The 19,111-nt window shown below is 38.7% G+C and overlaps 1 protein-coding gene across 1 annotated transcript in view; it reads right to left on the bottom strand.

The window, feature by feature from the left end:
• Positions 1–19,111, bottom strand: part of DGKK (diacylglycerol kinase kappa) — a 191,940-nt gene that overhangs the window by 23,426 nt on the left and 149,403 nt on the right. Inside the window, exons 13-15 of the mRNA XM_058713165.1 lie at positions 17,650–17,741; positions 16,715–16,814; positions 276–495 (exon numbers count right to left, since the gene is read on the bottom strand). Coding sequence (XP_058569148.1) covers positions 276–495; positions 16,715–16,814; positions 17,650–17,741 — 412 coding nt within the window. The remainder of the gene's footprint in view (positions 1–275; positions 496–16,714; positions 16,815–17,649; positions 17,742–19,111) is intronic.

Below are 19,111 nucleotides of genomic sequence, written 5' to 3' on the forward strand. Positions count from 1 at the left end.
TAGGATGAGTGTTAGTTCCAAAAATAAATGAGTTGCAAGGATTGAGTGTCTGGGAGGTAGGAGGAGCCAAAGAGACAGCTTATTAGGACTGAGGTTTTTCAAATTATCAGTCTGAAGACTGACTTTGAATACTATATGAATACAGGATCTAGTCAAGTTTTGGCAGTGGAGTCAAATAGCAGTCCCAGAGTGCCCAGAGTGAGGGAGACCAGTAAACCATCCACTGGAACCTTCTTTTTCCTTTAACTCAATTGCCACAACTCTGGGACCCTTACCTTGTTCAACTTGGAATATGATGAGCTTCAGGGATTTCTGGAGATTCTGGGCCTTTGTGGCCAGCTCCAACTTGCACTTGGCTATGTGGTCTATTTGAGGGATGAAGGTCTTTCCATCTGCCTTTCCACTGTCTGCACATACTGTAGCACCTCTCTCAACTGCTGCCTCCTCATCCAGGACATCAATCAGGACACTGAGCTTGTCATACATTATGTCGCTCTGTGTAACAATGAAGGGGACAGGGCATTGTTATGAGAGGTTAGTGCTTGAAAGGACAGAATAAGGAACTGGGTGGTATGTGAGAGGTGGGGAGAGGTAGTAGTTGGCCAGGAACTCTGAGCATAGAAAGTTGAATGTGAGGAGATAAAAGTTTGGGGAAAGAAGTACTTGGTAGATGTGATGAGATAGCCAAAGGGTGCTAGGGTATCAAACAGATATCGTTTGCTTCTGAGCAGTTACAGGCATCAATGTATATTGCTAAGTTTTTCTCATGTCAGACTGGCCTGTAAAATGATATGTAATGTGGCAAACTTGAGGAAAGAGAAAAATTACTGGATTGGCGTTTCTATGGGCATGCTCCTATGGATGTGGGTGTACCTCTGCATGGGTGCCTAGTGTCTGCCTTGGTATATGCATATGTTTGGGGACTGCATTCAGTGATTATGGCTTGATTTCCAGCTCCATCCCTTAATAGTTTGTGACCTGAGGCAAGTTACTTAACCTCTATGTGCTTTTATATTCTAGGGCAGTTGTGAAGATTAAATAAATTAATGCATTAAAAATCCTTAAACATTTCCTGGCATAGTGTAAGTGTTATATAAGTTAACTATTGGTGCTGTTGTTATTATAGAGAGGCTGTTATACAGAGGTTATTATATAGAGGTTATTATAGAGGTTAATGTGGGTGTATTTCTAGCATGTATTTGTACATATTTTCATGTATGTTCTAGTATACAACCATGTGCATACATGCTTGGTGTACACTTGTGTCTGTGTGTAAGCAGATGCTTGGCATATACTTAGGTACATGGTACATGTATTAGCATGCATAATGCCACTCTTCATTTGGTGAGATGGAAGTTTGATGAGGTCAGACTTCTCCCATAATGGAGGCATACCAGCCTCTTCTCGTTCCCTTTCTTTTACAATACCCAGTGAAAGGCACATTTCATTTTCTTAAGTTTATTTATTTATTTTGAGAGAGAGAGAGAGCACAAGGGAGAGGAGAGAGAGAGGGAGAGGATCCCAAGCAGACTCCACACTCAGAGCACCATACGGGGCTTGAACTCACAAACCTGTGAGCTCATGACTTGAGCTGAAATCTAGAGTTGGACACTTAATTGACTGAGCCACTCAGGTGCCCTCACATTTGCTTTTAATTAAAAAGGGGGCCCTGGGACTTCCAGGGAGATGGCAGAGTAGGAGGATCCTAAGATCACCTCACCCCATGGATACACCTACATAACAGCCACATCAGTGTAAATAATGCAGAAGATGACCCAAAGACCAGCAGAACAGATTATCCACAGCTAATCACAGAGAAGAGGCCACATTGACAGTTGGAGAAAGGGCAGAGACATGGTTGGGAATCAAAATGACCTGTGAGACTGTACGCAGGGTGGAAGGACACCAAAGGTACAGAGAAGGGAGAGAAGACACCACACAAGGCACCCCAGGTACAGGGGACACACACTGAGAAGACAAACCCCCATAACATTTGGCTTTGAAAACCAGAGGGGCTTTGTGAGTTCCTATAATCAGTGGGGCTCAACACCAGGAACTTTAAACATCAGTGGGCTCAGTTATGGGAGAGCTGGAAGGTGAGAGGAAACTGAGTTTCTACCCTTAAAGACACAACAAAACAACCCCACTGAGATACAACATAGAAGCAGCAGTTTGATAAACACTTGGGGGCATATGGGAAGGAGACTTATTTACTAATCTCAGAACGTGTGCTGGAAGGACAGGGATCCTTAGGAGACTTCTCCAAGAATAAAAGAGCTGGCAGGTGCCATTTCCTTCCCCCGCTCCCAGCCTAGAAACACAGACACCTGTGGGAACCAAGAGGAACAGATTCCACCTAGCTTGCTAACAGCACACCCCACCCCTGTGCACTTCTGTGGACCTGCCCCCTTCAACCCATCCTCAGCAGTTCTCCAAAGGAGCTACACGTCCCCTCCCACAGAGACCAGCACACACCTTGCTAATACTGGGCACCCCACTCCCTGAATTCTGTGGACCCACCCCATCAAACATGCCCTTGGCAGGAGTCCATCCAAAGTGAGGACACAAGCATGGCATTGTGCAAGCATCCAGGACAAGGGCGAGCACCACTCCAAAGTGACTCCTGCTCTGGGGAGAGGGGAAGATAACCACACACATCAGCTCTACTGCAGCTCAAGCAGTGGGCTGGGGGAAGACATATGGTCTGACTGCAGGCCTCAACCACCAATGAAAGCTTCTCAGGGTACAACACAGGGAGAGTGCCCTGCCTACCAACAAAAGCCTCTCAGGGGGCAATACAGGGAGAGCATCCTGCAGTTTGGTCTCGGCAGATCTGACAAATGCCTGGTATGACCCACCTCAAGCCTAATGTGGCTCCAAACTGGCCCATTAACCACACAAGGATGAAACACTACCCACAACAGGCAAAGAGAACCATTTCAGATGACTCGACTAAAGACAAAAACAGCTCAGCCACAAGACCAGGGTACACACAACACACAGGAGACACTCTTGAAGTGCCAGGTTCTGGTAAGCAGAGGACACTGCACTGCAGGGCCTCTTTTTTTTTTTTTTAAATAAGGCTACTACTTTCAAGAACAGGAGGCATAGCTGACTTTTCTAACACATAGAAACAAGTATAAAGAGTTATAAAAAAATGACACAGAGGAATGTGTGCCAAATTAAAGAACAGGGCAAAATCACAGCAAGAGAGCTAAACAAAATGGATATAACTAATATGCTTGATAGAGAATTTAAAGTAATGGCCATAAATATAGTCACTGAATTTGAGAAAAGAGTGGAGGACCTTAATGAGACCCTCAACAAAGAAAGAGAACACATAAATAGAACCAATCAGAGATGAAAAACTCAAAAATTGAAATTAAATATACAGAAGCCAAAGAACAGATGAGTGACCTGGAGGACAGAGTAATGAAAATCAAGCAGGGTGAACAAGAGAAAGAAAACAGAATAATAAAAAATGAGAATAGATTAAGGGAGCTCAGTGACACCATCAAGCATAACACCATCCACATTGTGGGGATCCTAGAGGGATAAGACAGAGGAAAGATTGCAGAATATTTATTTGAAGAAATAATAGCTGAAAATATTCCCTAATCTAAGGAAAGAAATATCCAGATCCAGGAAGCGCAGAGATTCCCTGACAAAATCAACCCAAGGAGGTCCATACCAAGACACATGGTAATTAAAATGGCAAAAAATAGTGATAAAGAGAGAATTTTAAAAGCAGCAGGAGAAAAAGAGATAGCTCCTTACAAGAAAAACCACAAAAGGCTATCAGCTGATTTTTCAGCAGAAACTTTGCAGGCCAGAAGGGGTGGCATAATATATTCAAAGTGATGAAAGAAAAAAACTTGCAGCCAAGAATACTCGATCCAGCAAGGCTATAATTCAGAATAGAAGGAAAGATTGCTTCCCAAACAAAAGTTAAAAGAATTCATCACTACTAAATCAACCTTACAATAAATGTTAAAGGAGATTCTTTGAGTGGAAAGAAAAACCATAGGCAGAAGTAAGACAAGTAGGAAGCACAAAAGCAGTAAAATTAAGTATATCTACAAAATCAGTTAAGGGAGTCACAAAATAAAACAATGACACCATATACCTAAAACGTGGAGTTGGAGAGAGGTAAAAATTTAGTGCTTTTAGAATGGGTTCAAACTTAAATGGCCATCAACTTAATATAGACTGCTATATGCAGAAGATGTTATATCCAAACCTGATGGTAACCACAAATAAAACTAGTAGTGGATATCCACAAAAATAAAGAAAAGGGAATTCAAGTATGTCACTAAAGAAAGCCAGCAAGCCATGAGAGAAGAGAGCAAGAGAAGTAAGGAACACAGAAGAACTACAAAAACAATCATGAAACAAGTAACAAAATAGTAATATGTACATACTTTTCAATAATTACTTTGAATGTAAATGGACTCAAAATTCATAGGGTGATATAATGGCTAAAAAAGTAACACCCATCTATACACTGGGGTGCCTGGGTGGCTCAGTTGGTTAAGCATCCGACTACTGCTTTTGGTTCAGGTCAAGATCTCATGGTTCATGAGTTTGAATCCCGCATTGAGCTCTGTGCTGACAGTGCAGAGGCTTCTTGGATTCTTTCTCTCCCCTCTCTCTCTGCCCCTACCACACTCATGCTCTCTCTCAAATAAACTTAAAAATTTATACAGAAAAAAGACCATCTATATGTTGCATACAAGAGACTCATTTCAGACGTATAGACACATGCAGATTGAAAGTTAAGGGATAGAAAAAACATTTATCATGCCAATAGAAGTGAAAAGAAATCTAGGGTAGCAATTCTTATATCAGACAAAATAGACTTTAAAACAAAGACCCTAACAAGTGCCAAAGAAAGACACTATATAATCATAAAGGGACCAATCCAACAGGAAGATATAATAATTATAAATATTTATGCACCCAACATGGATACATCCAAATACATAAAGCAGCTATTAAAAACCATACAGGAAGGAACTGATAGTAATACAATAATATCAGGGGATTTTAACACCTCACTTACATCAATGGGTTAGAAAATCAACAGAAAATCAACATCCAACAGAAAATCAATAAGGAAACTGTGGTTTTAAATGATACTGTTGACCAGATGGATCTAATAGATATATTGAGAATATTCTATCCTAAAACTGTGGAATACACACTCTCTTCAAGTGCACATGGAATATTCTCTGGTTAGATCACATGTTTGGCCATAAAATAGTCTCAACAAATTAAAAAAGATTGAAGTCATATCATGCATCTTTTCTGATACAATGAAACTAGAAATCAACCACCAGACAAAATCAGGAAAGAAAACAAATACATGGAGGTTAAATAGCATGCTACTAAACATGAATAGGTCAACCAAAAATAAAAGGGAAACCAAAAAATATATGCAGACAAATGAAAATGAACACACAAAGTCCAAAATCTTTGGAATGCAGGAAAGTTGTTCTAAGAGGGAAATTAATAGTAATACAGGTCTACCTCAAGAAGCAAGAAAATTTTCAAATAAACAACCTAACCTTACACCTAAAGGAGATAGAAAAAGAAAAGAACAAAACCCCAAAACAATAGAAAAAAAAGAGGACTCAAATAAACAAAATCAGAAATGAAAGAAGAGAAATAAAAAATGATAACACAGAATGGTAAAAGATTATGAGAGAATATTATGAAAATTATATGCCAACAAATTGGACAACCTAGAAGAAATGGATAAATTTTTAGCAACAAGTCACTTCCCTTAACTGAATTAGGAAGAAATAGAAAATTTGAACAGACTGATTACCAGCAATGAAATTGAATCAGCAATCAAAAAAACTCTGAATAAACAAAAGTCCAGAACCATCTGGATTCACAGGTGAATTCTACCAAATATTTACAGAAGAGGTAAAACCCATTCTTCTGAAACTATTCCAAAAAAAAACAAAAGAGCAAGGAAAGCTTCCAAATTCATTATATTAGGCCAGCATTACCATGATAACAAAACCAGATAAAAACAATACAAAAAAAAAAAAAGAAAACTATAGGCCAATATCTCTGATTAACATAGATGCAATATCCTCAAGAAAACACTAGCAAATCAAATCCAACAATACATTAAAAAATCATTAACCATGATCAAGTGGGATTAATTCCTGGGATGCAAGGTGGTTCAGTATTTGCAAATTTATCAGTGTGATACATCACATCAACCAGAGAAAGGATAAAGACCATGTGATTATTTCTACAGATGTAGAAATAGCATCTGACAAAGTAAAACGTCCATTTATGATAAAAATCCTCAATAAAGTATGTTTAGAGGGAACATGCCTCAATATAATAAAGATCACATATGAAAGCCCACAGTGAACATCATAGTAAATGGTGAAAAACTGAGAGCTTTTCCCCTAAGATCAGGAACAAGACAAGGATGCCAACTGTTACCACTTATATTCAACACTGTAGTGGAAATCCTAGCAACAGCAATCAGATAACAAAAATAAAAAGCATCCAAATTGGTAAGGAAGCAGTAAACTTTCACTATTTGCAGATGACATCATACTGTATATAGAAAACCCTAAAGACTCCACACACACACACACACACACACACACACTACTGCAGCTGATAAATGAATTCAGTAAAGTCACAGGATACAGAATTTATATACAGAAACCTATACACTGATAATGAAGTAGCATAAAGAGAAATTAAGAAAACAATCCCTTTTACAATTGCACCCAAAATAATAAAATATCTCAGAATAAATTTAACCAAGGTGGTGAAAGATCTGTACCCTGAATACCAGAAAACACTGATGAAAGAAATTAAAGATGACACAAACAAATGGAATGATATTCCATGTTCATGGACTGGGAAAAAAAAATTTTGTTAAAATGTCCATACTACCCAAAGCAATACACATTCAATGCAATACCTATCATATTATCAACAGCAGCTTTTACAGAACTAGAACAAATAATCCTTAAATTTGTATGGAACCACAAAAGACCCCAAATAGTCAAAGCAATCTTGAGAAAGAAGAACAAAATAGGAGGTATTACAGTCCCAGATTTCAAGATATACTACAAAGATGTACTTCAAGATGTAAGGTACTGGCACAAAAATAGACACATAGATCAACAGAATAGAGAGCCCAGAAATAAACTTACAAACATAACTCAACATAATAAAGGCCATTGGTGAAAAACCCATAGCTAATATCATCCTTATGGAGAAAAACTGAGAGCTTTTCCTCTATGGTTGGGAACATGACACGGATGTCCCATCTCACCACTTTTATTCAACACAGTACTGGAAGTCCTAGCTACAGCAAACAAACAACAAAAAGAAAAGGCATCCAAATCAGCAAGGAGGAAGTCAAACTTTCACTTTTTTTGCAGATGACATGATACTACATGTACATAGAAACCCAGAAAGTCTCCACCAAAAAATTGCTAGAACTGGTAAATGAACTCAGTAAAGTCTCAGGATACAAAATCAATGTATAGAAACTTGTTGCATTTCTATGCACCAATAATGAAGTAGCAGAAAAAGAAATTAAGAAAACATTCCCACTTACAATTGCAACCAAAATATTAGGATACCTAGGAATAAACCCAGCCAAGGAGGTAAAAGACCTGTACTCTGAAAACTGTAAAACACTGATGAAAGAAACTGAAGATGACACAAAGAAATGGAAAGACATTCCATGCTCATGGTATGGAAGAACAAATATTATTAAAATGTCTATACTACCCAAAGCAATCTACACATTTAATACAATCCCTATCAAAATACCACCAGCATTTTTCACAAAACTAGAAGAAACAATCTTAAAATTTATATGGAACCACAGAAGACCCTGAATAGACAAAGCAATCTTGAAAAAGAAAAGTGAAGCTGGAGGCATCAAAATTCCAGACTTCAAGTTATATTACAAAGCTGTAGTGATCAAAACAGTATGGTACTGGCACAAAAAATAGGCACAGAGATTAATAGAACAGAATAGAAAACCTAGAAATAAATCCATAATTATATGGTCAATTAATCTTCGACAAAGCAGGAAAGAATATCCACTGGGAAAAAGACAGTTCCTTAAACAAATAGTGTTAGGAAAACTGGACAGCGACATGCAAAAGAAAGAAACTGGACCACTTTCTTACACCATACACACACACACACACACACACACACACACAAACTCAAAATGGATTAAAGACCTAAATGTGAGACATGAAACCATAAAAATCCTAGAAGAGAGCACAGGCAGTAACTTCTCTGACATCAACCATAGCAACTTTTTCTAGATAGGTTCCCTTAGGCAAGGAAAAAAAAAACAAAAATAAAATATTCTGACTATATCAAAATAAAAATCTTCTGCACAGAGAAGGAAATAATCAACAAAACTAAAAGGCAACCTATGGAATGGGAGAAAATATTTGCAAATGACATATCCAATAAAAAGTTAGTATCCAAAATATATAAAGAACTTATCAAACTCAACACCCAAAAAACAAATAACCCAATTAAAAAATGTGCAGAAGGCATGGACAGACATTTCTCCAAAGAAGACATCTACATGGCCGACAGACACATGAAAAGATGCTCAACATCACTAAGCATCAGGGAAATGGAAATCGAAACATCAATGAGATATCACCTCACAACTGTCAGAATGGCAAAAATCAGAAACACAAGAAAAAAGTGTTGGCAAGGACGTGGAGAAAATGGAACCATCGTTCACTGTTGGTGAGAATGCAAACTGGTGGAGCAATTGAAACAGTATGGAAACGCCTCAAAACATTAAAATAGAATTACCATGAGATCCAGTAATTCCATTACTGGCTATTTACCCAAAGAAAATGAAAACACTAATTCAAAAAGATACATGTAACCGTATATTTATTGTAGCATTATTTACAATAGCCAAGATATGGAAGCAGCCCAAGTGTCCATCGACTGATGAATGGATAAAGAAGTGGTATAGGAGGGGCCAAAATGGCGGAACAGCATGGAAGTTTTTTGTATCTTTTGTCCCTGAAATGCAGCCAGATCAACACTAAACTATCCTACACATGAATAAAACTGATTTGAGGATTAACACAACAATCTTCACAACCTGAACCACAGAACTTGGCAGATACACAGTGCAGAGAGGTGAAGGAGGGGAGAGAGAAGCTGTGGAGGGCAGGGAGCTGTTTTTGCTTGCAGAGAGAGGACAGAGATGGGGGGAGAGTACGGGAAAACCAACCCCCACAAACATAAGCTGGAGAGAAAGGGGAAAAGTGGAAATAGCTGCAGGTACTGAACAAAAAAGGGAGAAAGGAGAAAGGAGAGGGTTTAAATTCCATTAGGACTCTACAAACAGGGGAGCGCAGAGTCTGAAATTCCACAGCCTGGTACCTGGCAGTGCTCTGGTGGGAAGGGCGAATCCCTGGGAGCAGAGAGTGAGGTCCGAGGGGTCCTCAGGCCATATGGGGAGCAGCGGTTCCCGTGTTGGGTCATTTGGTTGGTAGAGGCTGTGCGATCACCCCACAGGCAAAGGTCCCAGTGGACCCTGGAGAACAACCACATTCACTGGTGTTGGAACAAGAATGTTAAGGGGGAATCCTGGCACTAGATGTGTGTTATGATCTTTCATAATCCCTGAAGTGCTGCTGCTACAAGATCATGTGAACTTTTCCTGGGGAGGGCTGGCACTTAACCACAGTCTGGGCATCGGCAGCAATGCAGTCTCGTGCATGTTCCTGGGGGTGCGCCAGCACCTGGCCATTGTTCAGCACGACCACCCCCAAAGGATCTGAGCGGGTCAAAGCTGAAGTACCTCAGAAGTGAGGAGTTGGAAGGAGGGGCAGAAGTAGGGGGATCCAAAGTTCCCTCCTCTCTCAAACAAAGCAGTGTTGAATCCAAAGGACTTTGAACTCCAAGAATCTGGGAGGCAGGAAACAGTTGTGTCCAGGGACGCACCAAGACAGCCTGATGGGCCATAAGTGGGGCTTCAGAGAATGGACAGCGGGCCCACAGTGGAGGCGGGACCCGCCTCACCAAACCACGCTCCTCCTCGCCTGTTAACTGCATATCTACTAGAGTGGGATTGACACTGACAAATCAGACATCCCCTCCTCCAGACCAGCGCTATTGCATTGTCTGATGTAACTCTTGGACAATTCTTATTATATAGATATATTCTTCCTTCTTTTTTTCCTTCTTATCTCCTCCCTCCTCTAGTCTGGTTACTTTGGTTGTTGGTTTGTTTAAGCAGAAATATTTAATCTATTCTGTTGATACATGTTCTACACCTTCTTTATTTTCTTTTCTCTCTCTCTGTATTAAGCTGAATAGTTTCTCTGTCTGGTCAATTTTATTTTCTTTTCTTTTTCTCTGCCTCCTTCTTTACTTTCCTTACTCTCTCTGGATTAAGCTGTAGAGTTTCTTTGGTCAATTTTCTTTTCTTTTCTTTTTCCCCGCCTCCTTTATTTTCCTTTCTCTCCCTCTGGATTAAGCCATACAGCTTCTCTGTCTGGTCAATGTTTATTTTTTATTTTTCCCCATCCCTGTCATTTCTCTCTTTGTATGGGATAAGTCCTCTTCCATCAGCACTGCCTCCACCCTGTTGTTTACTTGTAGCTGATGTTTCTGGTTGTTTGTGGGGTTTTTTGGTTTGTGTGTGTGTGTGTGTGTTTTGTGTCTTTGTTTTTTGTTTGTTTGTTTGCTTGCTTTCCTTTCCAGGTCTATTTCAATGAACAAATCAAAGCACACCTGGTGGAGGGTCCAAAACATCACTATGAGGAGGGAAATAAAGTAACCAAAGTCACATCAACAGAGAGAAAGTAACACTCTCCAAAAAAACACCTCCTGGAGGACCAGGCCCTGGACAGTGTGTGATCCCTCTTTAATATAGTAGTGCTCACAGGGCACATAACAAGTCTTTAAAATGCAGAAGGGACAGAAAACTAGCCAAGATGATGAAATGGAAGAATTCTCCCCAAAAGAAATACCAGGAAGAAATGACAGCTAAAGAATTGATCAAAACAGATATAAACGATATAACTGAACAAGAATTTAGAATAATAGTCATAAGATTAATTGCTGGGCTTGAAAAAAAGCATAGAAGTCAGCAGAGAATCTATTGCTGCAGAGGTCAAGGAACTAAAAAATAGTCATGATGAATTAAAAAATGCTGTCAATGAGGTGCAAAATAAACTAGAGGTGGTGACAGCGAGTATTGAAGAGGCAGAGGGGAGATTAAGTGAAATAGAAGATAAAATTATGGAAAAAGATGAAGCTGAGAAAAAGAGAGAAAAAAATTCTGGACCACAAGGGGAGAATTAGAGAACTAAGTGATTCAATGAAATGGAACAATATCTGTATCATACGAGTTCCAGAAGAAGAAGATAGAGAGAAAGGGGCTGAAGATGTACTTGAACAAATCATAGCTGAGAACTTCCCAAATCTGGGGAATGAAAACAGACATTGAAATCAAGGAGGCGCAGAGAACTCCCTTCAGACGTAACTTGAATCGATCTTCTGCACAACATATCATAGTGAGACTGGCAAAATACAAAGATAAAGAGAGAATTCTGAAAGCAGCTAGGTATAAACGGGCCTTAACCTACAAGGGTAGATATGTAAGTGTAGTAACAGACCTACCTACTGAAACGTGGCAGGCCATAAAGGAGTGGCAGGAAATTTTCAATATGCTGAATAGGAAAAAATATGCGGCCAAGAATCCTTTATCCAGCAATCCTGTCATTAAGAATAGAAGGAGAGATAAAGGTTTTCCCAAACAAACAAAAAATTGAAGGAATTCATCACCACTAAACCAGCCCTACAAGAGATCCTAATGGGAACTCTGTGAGTGGAATGCTGCAAAGACCACAAAGTACCAGAGACATCACTACAAGCATGAAACCTACAGATAACCCAATGACTCTAAACCCATATTTTTCAATAATAACACTGAATATGAATGGACTAAATGCTCCAATCAAAAGACATAGGGTATCAGAATGGATAAAAAAAACAAGACCCATGTATTTTCTGTCTACAAGAGACTTATTTTAGACCTGAAGACACCTTCAAATTGAAAATGAGGGGATGGAGAACCATCTATCATGCTACTAGAAGCCAAAAGAAAGCTGGAGTAGCCATACTTCTATCAGACAAACTAGATTTTAAACTAAAGGCTGTAACAAGAGATGAAGAAGGACATTATTTCATAATTATGGGGTCTATCCATCAAGAAGAGCTAACAATTATAAATGTTTGTGCACCCAATTCGATAGCATCCAAATACATAAAACAATTAATCATAAACATAAGCAATCTCATTGGTAAGAATGTGGTAATTGCAGGGGACTTTAATACTTCACTTACAACAACGGACAGATCATCTAGACAGAAAATCAATAAACAGTGGCCAATAAACAATAATTAATAAACTGGCCTAGATGGACTTGACATATATATTCAGAACTTTGTGTCCTAAAGCAGCAGAATACACATTCTCCTCGAGTTCACATGGAACATTCTCCAAGACGGATCACATACTGGGTCACAAAACAGCCTTCAATAAATGTAAAAGAATTGAGATCATACCATGCGCATTTTAAGATCATAATGCTATGAAACGTGAAATCAACCACAGGAGAAAGTTTGGAAAACCTCCAAATGCATGGAGGTTAAAGAACATCCTACTAAAGAATGAATGGGTCAACCAGGCAATTAGAGAAGAAATTAAAAAATATATAGAAACAAATGAAAATGAAACATAACAATCCAAACCCTTTGGAATACAGCAAAGGAAGTCCTAAGAGGAAAATACATTGCAATCCAGGCCTATCTCAAGAAACAAGAAAAATCTCAAATACAAAATCTAACAGCACACCTAAAGGAACTAGAGGCAGAACAACAAAGAAACCCCAAATCAACAGAAGAAAAGAAATAATAAAGATCACAGCGGAAATAAACAATATAGAATTAAAAAAACAGTAGAACAGATCAATGAAACTAAGAGTAGGTTTTTTGAAAAATAAATAAAATTGATAAACCTCTAGCCAGGCTTCTCAAAAAGAAGAGAAAAAGGACCCAAACAGATAAAATCACAAATGAAAGAGGAGAGATCACAACCAACATCACAGAGATACAAACAATTAAAAGAGAATAGTATGAAAAATTATATGCCAAAAAACTGTATAATCTGGAAGAAAAGGACACCTATATTCTTAGACACCTATACACTACCAAAACTCAAACAGGAAGAAATAGAAAATTTGAACAGACCCATAACTAGTGAAGAAATTGAATCAGTTATCAAAAATCTCCCCAAAAATAAGAGTCCAGGACCAGATGGCTTCCCTGGGGAATTCTAGCAGTCATTTAAAGTAGAGTTAAAACTAGGGGCGCCTGGGTGGCTCAGTCGGTTGAGCGCCGACTTCGGCTCAGGTCACGATCTCGCGGTCCGTGAGTTCGAGCCCCGCATCGGGCCCCTGTGCTGACAGCTCAGAGCCCGGAGCCTGTTTCAATTCTGTGTTTCCCTCTCTCTGACCCTCCCCCATTCATGCTCTGTCTCTCTCTGTCTCAAAAATAAATAAACGTTAAAAAAAAAAATAAAGTAGAGTTAAAACCTATCCTTCTCAAGTTTTTCCAAAAAATAGAAGTGGAAGAAAACTTCCAGACTCATTCTATGATACCAGCATTACCTTGATTCCTAAACCAGACAGATACCCCACAAAAAAGGAGAATTACAGGCCAATATCCCTGATGAGGATGGATACGAAAATTCTCAACAAGATACTAGCAAATTGAATTCAACAGCATATAAAAAGAATTACTCACCATGATCAAGTGGGATTCATTCCTGAACTGTAGGGCTGGTTCAATAGTTGCAAATCAATCAACGTGATATATCACATTAATAAAAGAAAAGAAAAGAACCATATGATCCTGTCAATCAATGCAGAAAAAGCATTTGACAAAATTTGGCATCCTTTCTTAAATAAAAACCCTCAAGAAAGTCGGGATAGAAGGAACATACTTAAACAATATAAAAGCCATATATGAAAAGCCCACAGCTAATATCATCCTCAATGGGGAAAAACTGAGAACTTTCCCCCTGAGATCAGGAACATGACAGTGATGTTCACTCTCACCATTGTTGTTTAACATAGTGTTGGAAGTCCTAGCATCAGCGACCAGACAATGAAATGAAATAAAAGGCATCCAAATTGGCAAAGAAGAAGTCAAACTTCCACTTTTAGCAGACAACATGAGACTCTACATGGAAAACCTGAAAGATTCCACCAATAGGCTGTTAGAACAGATCCATGAGTTCAGCAAAGTCTCCGATACAAATCAATGTACAGAAATCGGTTGCATTTTTATACACCAATAATGAAGCAACAGAAAGAGTAGTAAAGAAACTGATTCCATTTTCAATTGCACCAAGAGCCATAAAATACCTAGTAATAAACCCAATCACAGATGTAAAATATCTGCATACTGAAAAGTAAACTTATAAAGGGAATTTATGGAGATGCAAAGAAATGGAAAAAAATATTCCATGCTCATGGGTTGGAAGAATAAATATTTTTAAAATGAAAATACTACCCAAAGGAATCTACACATTCAATGCAATCCCAATCAAAATTGCACTGGCATACTTCTCAAAGCTAAAAAAAAAAATCCTAAAATTTGTGTAGAATCACAAAAGACCCCGAATAGCCGAAGTAATATTGAAGAAGAAAACCAAAGTGGGAGGCATCACAATCCCAGACTTTAGCCTCTACTACAAAGCTGTAATCATCAAGACAGCATGGTATTGGCACAAAAACAGACACAGAGACCAATGGAATAGAATACAGAACCCAGCACTGGACCCACCAATGTATGGCCAACTAATCTTTGCCAAAGCAGGAAAGAGCATCCAATGGAAGAAAGACAGTCTCTTTAGCAAATGGTGCTGGGAGAACTGGACAGCAACATGCAGAAGAATGAAACTAGACCAATTTCTTACACCATTCACAGAAATAAAGTCAAAATGGATGAAAGACGTAAATGTGAGACAGGAAACCATCAAAACTCTAGAGGAGAAAGCAGGCAATGACCTCTTTCACCTCAGCTGCTACAATTTCTTGCTTGACACATCTCCAAAGGCAAGGGAATTAAAAGCAAAAATGAACTATTGGGACCTCATGAAGATAAAAAGCTTCTGCACTGCAAAGGAAACAATCAACAAAACTAAAAGACAACTGATGGAATGGGAAAAGATATTTTCAAATGACATATTGGATAAAGGGTTAGTATCCAAAATCTATAAAGCACGTACCAAACTCAGCACCTGAAAAACAAATAATCCAGTGAAGAAATGGGCAGAAGACATGAATAGACACTTCTCCAAAGAAGACATTCAGATGGCCAACAGACACATGAAAAGATGCCCAACATCACTCATTATTAGAAAAATACAAATCAAAACCACACTGAGATATTATCCCACACTTGTCAGGGTGGCTAAAATGAACAAATCAGGAAACTACAGATACTGGTGAGGATGTGGAGAAATGGGAACTCTGTTGCACTGTTGGTGGGAATGTAAACTGGTGCAGCTGCTCTGGAAAACAGTATGGAGGTTCCTCAAAAAATTAAAAATAGAACTACCCTATGACCCAGCAATAACACTGCTAGGAATTTACCCAAGGGATACAGGAGTGCTGATGCATAGGGGCACATGTACCCCAATGTTTATAGCAGCACTTTCAACAATAGCCAAATTATGGAAAGAATCTAAATGTCCATCAACAGATCAATGGATAAAGAAGATATAGTTTATATATACAATCGAATACTGCTTGGCAATGAGAAAGAATGAAATCTTGCCATTTGCAGCTATGTGAATGGAAGTGGAAGGTATTATGCCTAGTGAAATAAGTCAGTCAGAGAAAGACAGATATGTTTTCACTCATATGTGGATCTTTAAAAACTTAACAGAAGATCATGGAGGAAGGGAAGGGGGAAAATAGTTACAAACAGAGAGGGAGGGAGGCAAACCACAAGAGACTCTTAAATACAGAGAATAAACTGAGGGTGGATGGGGGGTGGGGGAGAGGGAAAATGGGTGATGGGCATTTAGTAGGGCACTTGTTGGGATGAGCACTGGGTGTTGTATGAAAGCCAGTCTGACAATAAAGTATATTTAAAAAATAAAAATAATTAGAATTGAAAAAAATTGGTATATATATTCAATGGAATATTAGTCATAATACAGAATGAAATCTTGCCATTTGCAACAACATGGATGGAGCTAGAGAGCATTATGCTAAGCAAAATAAGTCAGTCAGAAAAAGCCAAATAGCTTGTGATCACTTATATGTGGAATTTAAGAAACAAAAGAAATGAGCAAAGAAAAAAGAAACAAACCAAAAAACATACTCCTGAATATAGAGATCAAACTGATGGTTACCAGAGGGGAGGTGGATGCGAGGGTGGGTGTAATAGATGAAGGGGATTAAGAGTAAACTTATCATGATGAGCACTGAGTAATGTATAGAGTAGTTTATTCACTATATTGTACATCTGAAACTAATATAATGGTGTACATTAATTATACTGGACTTAATAAATTAAAAGATAACAAATCAAAAGGCCCTGGTTCCACTAAAAGTACTAGATAAAAGGAATGGAAACTTACTTTCAAAATCACAGATTCTATTGCTGTATTGTTCTGTTTTATCTGACTCCAGGCCTTTACAATATCCACCACAAAATCTTCCACTGCTGAGCACAGGAATCTGCAAAGATAAGATAGATGGGCAATGTGACATGGACCATAATATCCAGAGCCCTTTTTTATTATAAAGTACATCTTCCTCCTTCTCGTTCTTTCTGTATCTGTTTCCTGATCTCCCTTCTCTCCCTGTCCTTCCTCTCTCCTCTCCCTTTGTTTCCCCATTTTTTCATGTACATATGGTCATATGTGTGAGTACCTATGAGAATTTAACTGGAATTTCCTAGCATAAATTCAGAATTTTCAGAAAAGAAAATTAAATTGATCCAACTTAGGTAAGGTTTTCATCATGGGTCAAATGAGCTATGGTTGAAGAGCCCATATAATTTAATACAAAGATAATGACTTTGGGAGGACTGTTCCTGGGTGCGGAGTGTTTATCAAAGGAGAATGTGGAAGACTTGGCAGGAAACCTCCAAAGAATCCCACCCAGGAGGAATGAATGACCCACCTACTTGGAAGGGGAGAATGTGTTGCTCAGGCTATGAGAAAGCAACTCTGTAGGTTCTACAGAGACTTCTTCCATTGTCAGATGGAAATCAATGTGTCCCTGCTGTAGGAGTTAGGTTATGCTCTTGAATAGTATGGAATGTTGTGTTTCCCTTCTGTAACCCTTCTTCTAAATCTATGGCTTGCAATTTTGTCTTTTTGGAATAGCGGGAGCACTCACCCTAATCTCATCTATTTTTTTCCTAAACTTTCCAATCAGCAGGTTTCAGTTGGCAGTAATTTGATACTTTCCTAGGCCCCAAGCTATCAAAATGAGCTCCTTGTCTGACTGAGGAACAGCCCATGAGGGCAAAAATACACCCCAGTTTGAGAGCGAAAGGAAGACTGACCTGGTTGCGATAATTATCTCTGTGGGGTACTTGGCCTTCAGGATTTTGTTCAACTCAGTGGTTGCAGATTCTAGATGTTGGATGGCAGCAGCCTAGGGGGAAAAGGAGTGTTCAGCCCTGGAATCTTAGCACTGGGACATAGTCTGCTGCCCATCCTTATCCCCTCATTATTTTCTACTGACTGTTTGCCAACAACTCAACTGCCTCTCTGAAAATAATCATAATCAAAGAATTCTTGTTGAAGATCCCCACATATAATCTTAGCTCTGTGGTCATTCTAAAAATAAGAGACATATATTGTTTGCTCTCATTTAAATAATTCTCAAAAACTCATGGAGGTACTTTTTGTTCCATGTTTCAAATGAACAACCAATCTCATATTGCATAGCTAGTAAATAATAGATCTGGGATTTGAACCCACATCTTACCAGTGCCAGAGTGCAGCTCTTCTATAATAATATTAGTAATAATAAAAGTATTCACTTATATTTACTCTGTACCAGACTCTGTTCTAAGGTATACATAAATATTTTCTTATCCTTATAACAACTCCATTTCACAGAACAGCAAACTGAGGCACAGGAAATGGGAAGCTGATAAGTAGTGGAGCCTGGATTTGATTCTAAGTAGTCTGGCTCTTGAGTCTGTATTCTCAACTACTGCTTCTACTTCACCCTCTCTGTTATTCCCTACATTCAAAAAACTACCAGGTCCTGATGATTCTATCTTCCTCATATGTCTTAAATCTGTCACTTCTCCTTACCCCTGTTACAACTTCACCAGTCCAAATCACCATCATCTTTTGCCTAGACAATTGCAGCATCTCCTATCTTTTCGCTTTCCCTCTAGTCTTTATTCCTTCAAATGTTTCTCCACGTACCATGGAGCACTTCTGCATAAAACCTTTCTACTAGATAGCAGAATGGATAGATGGACAGGTATGTGATAAGGCAAGTATAATGAAATGTTAATGGTAGACTCTACCATTTTTTTTAAAAAAAATTAACGTTTATTTACTTTTGAGACAGAGAGAGACAGAGCATGAATGGGGGAGGGTCAGAGAGAGAGAGGGAGACACAGAATCTGGAGCAGGATCCAGGCTCTGAGCTGTCAGCACAGAGCCCAACGCGGGGCTCGAACTCACGAACCGTGAGATCATGACCTGAGCCGAAGTTGGACGCTTAACTGACTGGGCCACCCAGGCGCCCCACTACCATTTTATTTTATTTTTATTTTTTAAATTTATGATAAACACACACAAAGTTTTGATAGTTTCTATGTTAGGATTCTGTATACTTATTGGCATTATATGTCTCAAACTTTAATATAATGCCTAATGATATGTACTGTGATATTGAAATCAGCATTTTGATGTCTTTGAGAGTTATATCCTGTAGGCTAGAGTTGTAACTAGTTCTACTATTTAGCTCAAGAAGCTAGTATGTTTGAAAATTCTCATAAT

Source organism: Neofelis nebulosa, chromosome X (genome assembly GCF_028018385.1).
Source record: "Neofelis nebulosa isolate mNeoNeb1 chromosome X, mNeoNeb1.pri, whole genome shotgun sequence".
Lineage (NCBI taxonomy): Eukaryota > Metazoa > Chordata > Mammalia > Carnivora > Felidae > Neofelis > Neofelis nebulosa.